The 11,835-nt window shown below is 48.7% G+C and overlaps 1 protein-coding gene across 1 annotated transcript; it reads right to left on the reverse strand.

The window, feature by feature from the left end:
• Window positions 1-2,468: 2,468 nt before the first annotated feature.
• On the reverse strand, window positions 2,469-8,173 carry LOC307202298 (transcription factor HES-4-like). Its single transcript, XM_079952173.1, has 4 exons — window positions 8,110-8,173; window positions 7,639-7,734; window positions 6,491-6,569; window positions 2,469-3,065 (listed from the first exon to the last, which is right to left on the reverse strand). The coding sequence occupies exons 1-4, from the start codon at window positions 8,152-8,154 to the stop codon at window positions 2,605-2,607; spliced, it is 681 nt and encodes a 226-aa protein (XP_079808299.1). The 5' UTR covers window positions 8,155-8,173; the 3' UTR covers window positions 2,469-2,604.
• Between the last annotated feature and the right edge of the window lie 3,662 nt (window positions 8,174-11,835).

The raw sequence follows: 11,835 nt of genomic DNA on the forward strand, positions 1-11,835 counted from the left end.
GCCCGTCTTGCAAGAACAATAACTTCTGAGTCTGCTTTGACGATCTCCTGAAGCCGAGTGGAGCGATCGACTAGGAATTTTTAAATCCCCTCCTCCTTTCTCCATTCAGACAGTTGTCGAGCTTAAAAAAAAGCAAACATCACCAGGATTCGAACTGGGAGATCTGAAAGGAAGGGATTTGCCTGCGATGCACACTTTGCCTGGGGCTACTCGGCGAGGAAATAATGCAAGGTTGGGATTGTGGCCGTGGGGAATTATTTTGGGGACAGAAAAAGAAACTGAGAAAGTTTAAAAAAAAAAAAAAAAAGCAAGTTGCATTGGCCGGGAATCGAACCCGGGCCTCCCGCGTGGCAGGCGAGAATTCTACCACTGAACCACCAATGCTATCTGCGGGAAGCGGTTTTCCCGAAGCATCTATAAGATCGCTCTCGCTGTCTGCAACAGTTCATAGCTGCATCCCGAGTTTTCAGCTGCAGAGCATGTGAAGGAATGAGCAGGAAGTGGATCTGGATCTACAGGGTGGATCTCTGGGTGGCCTGCCGTACTCCCTGGCGAACGTTTCCCCCTTTTAAGCAACAAGCAACAGAATGGCTCCCGCCCCACCCACCTGCCTCCCATAACTGTGATAATTGAAGATAATTCAGAAAGAGGTATTTGCCTGGGAGGGCTTTGAACTCTGCTTGGTTCAGGTGAAGTGCACAGATCCCTGGATTCAGCAAATTTTTAATGCATGTCTTTTGCACAAAAGCTCTGATTGATGCATCTCAGGACAGAGGCTAAAAGCAGTTCAGAAAAAATGAGATTCTAGGCGTGTTTTTGAATCCCTGTGTGGCCGACCCTCTCCACTAGCCTTGAGCAGAGACTAACTCTGCCTTAAGGAACTGGTGCCCCAGGCCCAAGATGTTGATGGACTACAACTCCCATCATGCTGGCCTGGGCTGATGGGACTTGGAGTCCAACAGCATCTGTCCACAGCGCCTCTCCACCACCGCTAACTCTCTCCCTTTGGGGAATTTGCCAGAGACTACTGCAGCCATCACCCACCCACCCAGATATTTTGGACTACAACTCCCATCAGCCCCTGACTTTGTGGTGCTGTAAGGCGAGATGATTCCGCGGAGAATGCATAGCACTTGAAACAAGTGAATTTTGTGGTGTTGTGATATGTGGGATGGACCGTTTGCACCGCTCAGTGCATGGATGTATTGGGAAGTTTTAATGTTTGATGTTTTATGTTGCTTTTATAATTTCTTGGAAGCCGCCCAGAGTGGGTGGGGTACAAATATTATTATTATTATTATTATTATTATTAAAGCAGCAGATAAGACCAGGGCATTCCTCTGTCTTAAAACACACGCCCTACATAGAAAATGAAGGCACACATATTTTTTCAAATTTTTTTTGGTATCAGAGAGAAAACCATTTATTTAAAAATCAAGCCAGGATCCAGAAATATTCTGCCTTGGGTTTCTTCAAAAAGAGAAGCAGCCCTCCGCTCTAGGGAATATACATAAATTCAGCAGACAAGAACATCTTAAGGAAAAGAAAACACCTCACCAATTTCCCCCACCGCCCCGTTGCTGGATTAGGCCACGCCAGGCCTTAATCCACAGTTATAGTCCAGGTTCATTGCATTGCAGGGCGTTGAGCTAGATAACCCTTGGGATCCCTTTCCAACTCTATTATTAGACCTAATTATGAGATGTCAAAGAGCATTCTTTGTCAATCAGTACAGGGAAAGGAAGGGAATCGACCACCACCCCAGAAAAGAGAGGCCCCATCGAAAGAAAACAACACCACATTGGACAACATACCGTATTTTTTGCTCTATAAGACACACCAGACCACAAGAGGCACCTAGTTTGTGGAGGAGGAAAACAAGAAAAAAAATATTCTGAAAGAGGGATCGCTGCGCAGTGAAAGCGGTAATCCCTCTTGCTGTTCTGGCTTCTGGGATAGCTGCGCAGCCTGCATTCACTCCATAAGACGCACACACATTTCCGCTTACTTTTTAGGAGGGAAAAAGTGAGTCTCAGAGAGCAAAAAATACGGTAAAACCCATAATATACAATATACAGTGGTGCCTCGCAAGACGAAAAGAATCCGTTCCGCAAGTCTCTTCGTCTAGCGGTTTTTTTGTCTTGCGAAGCAAGCCCATTGACGGCTTAGCGGATTAGCGTTATTAGTGGTTTAGCGGCTTTTAGCGGCTTAGCGGTTTATCGGCTTATTGGCTTATCGGATAAGCGGCTTAGCGGCTTAGAAAAGGGGGGGGAGGAAAAAAAACCCTGCAGGAACTCGCAAGACATTTTCGTCTTGCGGAGCAAGCCCATAGGAAATTCGTTTTGCGAAGCACCCCCAAAACGGAAAACCCTTTCGTCTAGCGGGTTTTTCGTCTTGCGAGGCATTCGTCTTGCGGAGCACCACTGTATAGAGAATATAATATAAATTTATGAGGAGGCGGAAACCTACCACTACCCCAGAAAAGAGAGGCCCCATCTGAAAACAACAATAACACATTCGACAACATAAAACCCATAATATACAATATATAGAGAATCTAATATAAATTTACAAGGGTGTTTTAGAGGGGGGGGGAAGGACCCTTCAAGGCCAGGGCCTCCATACGTTCAGCGCCTGCGGGGACTGCGGCGAGGAGTTCCGCGTTTCCGAGAGTTTGTTCTGCTGCGCCCTGCTGCAGCTGCCCTGCTGGGCCGACCCCCCGAGTCGGGGCTGCAGTCCTTGGCTGGCCGGGTAGGTGGAGGAAGGCGGGTGTAGGACATAGGGGGTCCCGCCCAGCGGAGGGCTGCACCCGGCGAAGACATCTGGGCTGTACCGCTGCTGCAGCTCGTAGCTGGGGGTGGGGGCGGCCGGTGGGGGCTGGTGGACTTCCCTCCGTGGGCTGGCTGTGATCTTCTCCATGCAGTGGCAGATGTGCTCCATCAGGTAGGCCTTTTTCCCCGTGCAGATGCCTGGACTGGCCCGGAGGAAGTGGCTGGCTTGGGTCAGGCATTCCCGGTAGCCGCTGTGGTACCTATGCAGGAGGGCATCTTCCTTGTGCTTCGTCTCTGTGGTGTATGCAGCAAGAAGGGTGGAATAAAGAAAGAGAGAGAGAAGAAGAGAAATGACAACAGTTTAGAGATCTGCTGGGCAACTTGCAAGCACCCCTCTCAGGGTCCCAGATTGGCAGGGCGGCCCCCGAAAACAGGTTATTTGGTTTCCCTCCCTTTCCTTTTTTTTTAAGAGAGAGAGAGAAATCCCAGGCCATTGGAGACCATCTTGAGGACAGAAATCACGGTTATGTAAAAGGGTCTTGAGAGGGGGGGGGGGCAGAAATTCAGCACAAACCTTCGTCTCTATGGGTTTGCTAACCCATAAACCTAGAAAGCATCTTAAAAAGCAGAGACATCACCTTGCCGACAAAAGTCCGTATAGTTAAAGCTCTGGTTTTCCCAGTAGTGATGTATGGAAGTGAGAGCTGGACCATAAAGAAGGCTGATCGCCCAAGAATGGATGCTTTTGAATTCTGGTGCTGGAGGAGACTCTTGAGAGTCCCATGGACTGCAAGAAGATCAAACCTCTCCATTCTTAAGGAAATCAGCCCTGAGTGCTCACTGGAAGGACAAATCGTGAAGCTGAGGCTCCAATACTTTGGCCACCTCATGAGAAGAGAAGACTCTCTGGAAAAGACCCTGATGTTGGGAAAGATGGAGAGCACAAGGAGAAGGGGACGACAGAGGACGAGATGGTGGGACAGTGTTCTCGAAGCTACCAGCATGAGTTTGACCAAACTGCGGGAGGCAGTGGAAGACAGGAGTGCCTGGCGTCCTCTGGTCCAGGGGGTCACGAAGAGGCGGACACGACTAAACGACTAAACAACAACAGGAATGTAGCCAAAGGCTTTGTTGTGCCAATGGTCCATCTAGCTTAGTAGTGGCTGGCAGCAGCTCTCCAGGGTTTTGAGCAGTAAGTCTCCTCCCAACCGTACCTGGAATTCGAACTCAGGACTGTCTGCATGCAAGGCAGATGTTCTGCCGCTCAGCTACAGCCCTTGCTCGACACTGAGGTCCAGCGTCGAGGGCCTTCTGGCGGTTCCCTCACTGCGAGAAGCCAAGCTACAGGGAACCAGGCAGAGGGCCTTCTCGGTGGTGGCACCTGCCCTGTGGAACACCCTCCCACCAGATGTCAAAGAAATAAACAACTACTTGACATTTAGAAGATATCTGAAGGCAGCCCTATTCAGGAAAAATTTTAATGTGTAGCATTTTAATGTATTTTGAATCTTTGTTGGAAGTTGCCCAGAATGGCTGGGGAAGCCCAGCCAGATGGGCGGGGTACACAAAATAAATTATTATTATTATCTGCACCAGAAATGTCAACTACCTTGGAGAGTGATGCGGAAGGGAGGCCCAGAGACCCATTAAAATATGCTCATACATTATATAGGATTTCCAAGAGGTTTCCCCGGTGCTGGGGGCCTGTTTCCTCGTGGTAACTGTGCCTTAAACAGTTAGGAAGGAAGCCGAAATTCAGGAGAGGGCATATTGCTACACCTTTGTGCCGGGGAAATATTTTCTCCAATGGATTTATTGGCAGCTGTAGTTCAAAACATCTGATTATGGCAGGGCCCAATGGATCTGGCTGGTGTGCCTCACACAGTGGCGTAGCGTGGGTTGTCAGCACCCGGGGCAAGGCAAGTAATTTGCGCCACCTAACCCGCACACCTGGCACCCCCCCCCCTCCACAGTGGGTGGCAATCTGGCGGCTCGGATCGGATTCACACAGCAGTGAGAGAGAGTGAGTGAGCCAGGTAGGGGCAGAGAGCTGCGAGTGCGAGCGCGCCCCCCCGATGTTGCGCCCGGTGCGGCCGCCCCCCCCCCTGCACCCCCCACGCTACGCCACTGGCCTCACAGCCAGCTGAGAATTCCACACAGGGATTCTGCAACCCCTCACCTACACACCAGAGCTCTTTTGAAACAACGGGATATGGAGTTGACTGGCTCACCATACATTTAAAGCGCATGGCTTCATCCCCCCCACGTGCTCCCCCTAAAATATCCTGGAGTCTGTAGTTCACCCCCCACAGAACAACATTTCCCAGCACCCTTTGCAAACTACAGGTTCCAGGATTCCTTGGGGAAAGGGTAGTGCTTTAAATGCCTAATGTGCAAACCGCTTGACAACACTCATTGAGTGTCAGATTTCCAAATAGGCACTGAAGGCACCGGTTTATGGGCTCCATGCCTTTTAATAATAATAATAATAATAATAATAATAATAATAATAATAATTTATTATTTATAGCCCGCCCATCTGGCTGGGCCTCCCCAGCCACTCTGGGCGGCTTCCATAGAAACCAAAAATACACTAAAATATCACACGTTAAAAACTTCCCTGAACAGGGCTGCCTTAAGATGTCTTCTGAATGTCAGGTAGTTGTTTATCGCTTTGACATCTTGTGGGAGGGCGTTCCACAGGGTGGGCGCCACCACCAAGAAGGCCCTCTGCCTGGTTCCCTGTAGCTTTGCTTCTCGCAGCGAGGGAACCGCCAGAAGGCCCTCGGCGCTGGACCTCAGCGTCCGGGCAGAACGATGGGGGTGGAGACGCTCCTTCAAGTATACTGGGCCGAGGCCGTTTAGGGCTTTAAAGGTCAGCACCAACACTTTGAATTGTGCTCGGAAACATACTGGGAGCCAATGTAGGTCTTTTTAGAGGTGTTGCGACGATGGATCAAAATATAACACTGGTCTTGAAAGACCTACATTGGCTCCCAGTACGTTTCCGAGCACAATTCAAAGTGTTGCTGCTGACCTTTAAAGCCCAAAACGGCCTCAGCCCAGTATACCTAAAGGAGCGTCTCCACCCCCATTGTTCAGCCCAGACACTGAGGTCCAGCTCCGAGGGCCTTCTGGTGGTTCCCTCGCTGCGAGAAGCCAAGTTACAGGGAACCAGGCAGAGGGCCTTCTTGGTGGTGGCGCCCACCCTGTGGAATGCCCTCCCATCGGATGTCAAAGAGAACAACAACTACCAGACTTTTAGAAGACATCTGAAGGCAGCCCTGTTCAGGGAAGCTTTTAATGTTTGATGTATTACAGTATTTTAATATTTTTTTTGGAAGCCGCCCAGAGTGACTGGGGAAACCCAGCCAGGTGGGTGGGGTATATATAATAAATTATTATGATTATTATATTGATTTGATCATGGAAGAAAATCACAATCAAGCCAAGCAGAAGCTTCAAGATGATTTGCAAGGGGGCCCCCAGGGCAAATTCAACTACTAGGAAGTTAAACCTGTTTGGAAAAAAAACCTGGGCGAGACTGTTATTCCACACCTAAGTCCCTCGCTCCCTTTCCCGAAAAGCCTTTCCATTTCTCCGGAGGGTTGTTTTCTAAAGTAGCAACAATAATAAAAGTAAAAAAAAGTAAAAACAACAACAACAATAATAATAATAATAAAATAAATCATAAAACAACGATACAAGAAACGTTATACCTGATAAAGGCTGTGTCTTCAAAAACTGAACTGTTTTTTGCAAAATTTCTGCCTTTTCCACTTTGGGGTTTTTAAGTCTCTGCAGGGGGGAGAAAAAACAAGACAAAAGAAGAGGGTGGGAGAAAAAAACGGGGAAGGAAAGTAGGGGTGAAAATAAAATATTCTTTGTTTGATTTGCGGGGGGCAGGTTGGGGCTTTAAAACAGGAGGCAGGCATGGCTAGCTGGGTCTCAAACTCTTGGTGAGTTAGGGACCTGCGGAAAGACAGGCTCCAGGCCCAACCTCTGCAGCCTTGCAGGATATCTTCAGGAGAAGAAAAGGCTCCGGTGTAAACACTACACAAATCCGGAGTGGAATCCCTAAAACTGTTCGATGGAGCCTTGTTTGCCTCCTTCTGGCAACTCCTGCAGCCAAGCTGGTGCCAAACATCTTGCTCTGTTTTCTTTTGGACCACATCAGCCAAGCCGAGAGGGGGGGTCTTGTCATCTGGCCAGCCCTGGACCTCCAGACACACACACACTGCCCAGGCTTGCGCACTTCGGTGCTGCAACGCAGCAGTTTGGCTTCACCCCCGGAGGCACACTCCATTGTCTCCCCAGACAGACCGATGCCAACGACAACAACAAACCAAAACCCTGCATGCACAGCACATTTCCACCCCATTCCCCTTCCCAAAGAATCCTGGGAACCATCCTTTCCCTCCCACCCATCCTCGCAGAACTACAATTCCCAGCACCCGGTACGAACTACAGTTCCCAGGCTTCCTTGAGCGGGTGCTTTAAAAATGTGCTGCATGTGAGCAGCCCGAGAGAGGGAGAGATGGGGCCACTCCCCTTCCCAAAAAATCCTGGGAACCATCCTTTCCATCCCCGCAGAACTACAATTCCCAGCATCCAGTATGAACTACAGCTTCCTTGAGCGGGTGCTTTAAATGTGCTGCAGGTGAGCAGCCCGAGTGAGTGAGAGATGGGGGCCACTCCCCTTCCCAAAAAATCATGGGAACCATCTTTTCTCTCCCCCCCCCCGCAGAACTACAATTCCCAGCACCCGGTACGAACTACAGTTCCCAGGCTTCCTCGAACGGGTGCTTTAAAAATGTGCTGCATGTGAGCATCCCGAGAGAGGGAGAGATGGGTCCCTTGCCCTTACCTCGTCCTGGGTGGCTTCGAAAAGCAAGACCCGGAGCCGGTCGAGGCTTTGATTCATCCTGTCCCTGCGCCTCTTCTCCATCAGGGGCTTCAGCAGCTGCAGAAAGAGAGAGGTTGTGGGGCAGGCGGGGCAGGCCAGGCGGTGGGGAAGGAGGAGAGGCGTGGCGGGGCAGGGATGGAGGCGAAGGGGGGGAAGAGGAAAGGAAGAGAACAGAGAGAGCTTTTGAAACAGAAAAGCGGATTCCCACGCCGAGAGAGGGCCCGATTCTGCTCTGAGCTCCAGCTTCTGGTGGGGGCAGAGTTGGAAGGGGGGGGGGAGAAAAGGGACCCCCGAAGGTCATCCATCCCAACCCCCCGCTGCCAGGCAGGGAGAAGAAGCAAGCCTCTCCACCGAGAGAGGAGTTGAGAGCAGAATCCTGCCCTCGCGGGGCCCACCTGCCAGCCAGCCAGCCAGCCCGGATGCAACTGGTACCTTCTTCTCGTCTTTGCGGTCCCACTTCTGGCTTGTCATGGTCATATCTTGCAGGAGCCAAAAGGATGGATGGATGGATGGATGGAGGGCTTGGTCTCTCCTGCGCGCTGGCTCTTCTTGGCTTGTGGACCCGGGAAAGAAACACGGATCCCCTCTCTTCCTCTCTCTCCTATCCCGCTCTTCAAAGGCACCGGGGTCCCTTTTATATCCTCCCTTCCCGCCCCCTCCCACGCCCAGCCTCCCCCGCATCCCAACATCCCCCAATTCGAAAGGGAAGTTCGCACCTTCATCCTCCCTTTGATCTCCGCGTTCCATCCTGGGAGATGGAGCGTGTCGCGCACACTTGCAGCTTCAGCCGCTGCTAGGAGGGGAGAAAGGGAAAGTTGGGAGATTCTCCTCCACATCTCCTTCTAGTTTCTGAACAAAATAAAAAAATTCCTTCCAGTAGCACCTGAAAGACCAACTAAGTTAGTTCTTGGTATGAGCTTTCGTGTGCATGCACACTTCTTCAGATTCAGGTGCTGGTATCTGAAGAAGTGTGCATGCACACGAAAGCTCATACCAAGAACTAACTTAGTTGGTCTTTAAGGTGCTACTGGAAGGAATTTTTTTATTTTGTTTTGACTATGGCAGACCAACACGCTACCTATCTGTAACTGGAATTATAGTTTCTGAGTTGAAGAGAAGAGGAACCCTTCTATAGATCTTTTAAATTCTACTGCTAGGGAAAACCTAGCAGGTACCCAGGACATGAGATGCCCGGAACCACTTCGGGGAAGTTTTTAAAAATATATATATATATTCATTTTTCTTTTTCATTCATTACATACATCTCAATTTCTTAATATTCCTCCCTCCCTCCCCTCCAGGGCTTCCCCCAATTTCTGGTTTGTTTCTCTTTTCACCCGCTTTGCTATCTCCTAACAGGAAAAAAAGTTATTCATAACATAACATCAAGCCTAAAAAACATAAAAATAAAATTAAATACACTATAATATATCTTTTTAATCCGACTGCTAGGGAAAACCTTGCAGGTACCCAGGAGAGAAGATGCCTAGAACCACTTTGGGGAAGTTAAAAAATAAATTAAAAAATTGCATTTTTCTTTTTCATTCATTACATACATCTCAATTTCTTAACATTCACTATATATTCCTCCCTCCCTCTGCTCCAGGGCTTCCCCCAATTTCTGGTTTGTTTCTCTTTTCACCCACTTTGCTATCTCCTAACAGGAAAAAAAGTTATTAATAACATAACATCAAGCCTCAAAACATAAAAATAAAATTAAATACACTATAATATTTCCCTATTTTCTAAAGATTTTCTAATGCTAATAATGTGAATGTTTCTTTAAATCCTGCCATCAAGTCATAGCTGTCAAGTTTTCCCTTTTCTTGCGAGGAATCCTATTCGGAATAAGGGAATTTCCCTTTAAAAAACGGGAAACGTTGACAGCTATGAGTCTAATATAAATGGTTCCCATTCTTTTTCAAAGTCGCTGTTGTCTTTTTTCTTTTAATCTATCATTTTTGCCAGTTCTGCATAGTTCATCAACTTCTCTTTTTTTTTTTTTTTTTTGCCAGCTCTTCTTCCAACAACGACCAGGCGATCAAGGGGCTTGAGCCCTGATATTCCAGAGTTGGAGGGGACCTCAGTGGCTATCTAGTCCAACCCCCTACAATGCCAGAATCACAACTAAAGGATTCCTGGTGGACGACGGCAATCCAGCCGCTATCTAAAAACCTCCAAGGAGGGAGAGTCCATTCTGAACCACGAATTATTCGTTTTTATGATATTTTATATTCATAGAGTCTATTTATACACGTTACAAAGACACCGTGCGTTCTAAGTCATATACTCTGCACACCCAATGAAATCAATGGACTTAAGGTGGTTTTGTTCAGCGGGTCTCCTCTGAGTAGGACTTTCTTCCTTCCACTGCCTTTCCTTTCCTTACATTCAGATCCCACCTCCAAGGACCCTAAAGTGGTTCTCCTATTCCCCAGTTTAATCCTGGCTAAACCAAGAGGCAGAGCTCAGACCATGGGTAGGCAAACTAAGGCCTGGGGGCCGGATCCGGCCCAATCGCCTTCTCAATCCGGCCGGCGGATGGTCTGGGAATCAGCGTGTTTTTACCTGAGTAGAATGTGCCCTTTTACTTAAAATGCATCTCTGAGTTATTTGTGGGGCCTGCCTGGTGTTTTTACATGAGTAGAATGTGTCCTTTTATTTAAAATGCATCTCTGGGTTATTTGTGGGACATAAGAATTCGTTCTCCCCCCCCCCCCTTCAAAATATAGTCCGGCCCCCCACAAGGTCTGAGGGGCAGTGGACTGGCCCCCTGCTGAAAAAGTTTGCTGACCCCTGGCTTAGACAAGCATCTGCCAGAGGTGCTAAGGGTCGCCTCCTGCCCTCAGCAAGGGACTGAGTGAGATGAGCTCCAATGTCCTTTACAACTCTGCGATTTTATGACTCTAAAACGCACACGCAAAACGCACCGTATTTATAGCTTTTACATCCTAGTGTCCTGTTATATGCCACACTGGTTCTCAGAAGAAACCTACAGTGGTACCTCAGGTTACATACGCTTCAGGTTACATACGCTTCAGGTTACAGACTCCGCTAACCCAGAAATAGTGCTTCAGGTTAAGAACTTTGCTTCAGGATGAGAACAGAAATCGTGCTGCGGCGGCGCAGCAGCAGCAGGAGGCCCCATTAGCTAAAGTGGTGCTTCAGGTTAAGAACAGTTTCAGGTTAAGAACAGACCTCCGGAACGAAATAAATACTTAACCTGAGGTACCACTGTATATTGAAACATAAAGCATATATATTTGGGCAAAACCTGCACCCAGTTCATTTTGAAGGCAAAACACGTTCCCTGACCGGGAATCGAACCCGGGCCGCGGCGGTGAGAGCGCCGAATCCTAACCACTAGACCACCAGGGAATTTGGCACCAGTGTTCAACCTGCTATGTCTCAACCCAGCTGTCTTACTTGTTTTGTTTTGTTTCTTTCTTTGTTTGTTTATATGATATTGTACAATTTATATGCCCCTTTTTTATAGATGGGACACGGGTGGGTTAAACCACAGAGCCTAGGACTTGCCGATCAGAAGGTTGGCAATTCGAATCCCCACGACGGGGTGAGCTCCCGTTGCTCAGTCCCAGCTCCTGCCAACCTAGCAGTTCGAAAGCACGTCAAAGTGCAAGTAGATAAATAGGTACCACTCCGGCGGGAAGGTAAACGCCATTTCCGTGCGCTGCTCTGGTTCGCCAGAAGCGGCTTAGTCCTGCTGGCCACATGACCGAGAAGCTGTACGCCGGCTCCCTCGGCCAATAAAGCGAGATGAGCACCGCAACCGCAGAGTCGGTCACGACTGGACATATACGGTATACGATATCTTTATTGTCATTGTCCCTTGCGGAACAATGAAACTGAAAACTACAGAAAACTACAGAAAAACTACATAATGGTCAGGGGTCCCTTTACCTTTACCTTTTTATAGGCAAAGCCCACCAAAGGCAGCCCACAGTATTCTACAGAGCACACAGAACAAAGCCACCTGAAGCAGCCTTTTGCCCGGGCTGATGGGCATGGGACTCTTAATGTCAGGGCCGTGGGTTCGAGCCCCGCGTTGAGCAAAAGATCACTGCATAGCAGGGGGTTGGATTAGATGACCTCTAGGGGTCCCTACAATTCTATGAATTTATTCGATGAACCTCTGAA

This window comes from Podarcis cretensis (genome assembly GCF_951804945.1).
Source record: "Podarcis cretensis genome assembly, chromosome: 13".
Lineage (NCBI taxonomy): Eukaryota > Metazoa > Chordata > Lepidosauria > Squamata > Lacertidae > Podarcis > Podarcis cretensis.

Coding starts and splice junctions, on each gene's coding strand:
- LOC307202298 (XM_079952173.1), bottom strand. CDS start 8,154: ATGACCATGACAAGCCAGAAGTGGGACCGCAAAGACGAGAAGAAG. Junction 7,735..8,109: donor ACCGCAAAGACGAGAAGAAG/GTACCAGTTGCA, acceptor CTCTTTCTGCAG/CTGCTGAAGCCCCTGATGGA. Junction 3,066..6,490: donor GAAGACACAGCCTTTATCAG/GTATAACGTTTC, acceptor CATACACCACAG/AGACGAAGCACAAGGAAGAT.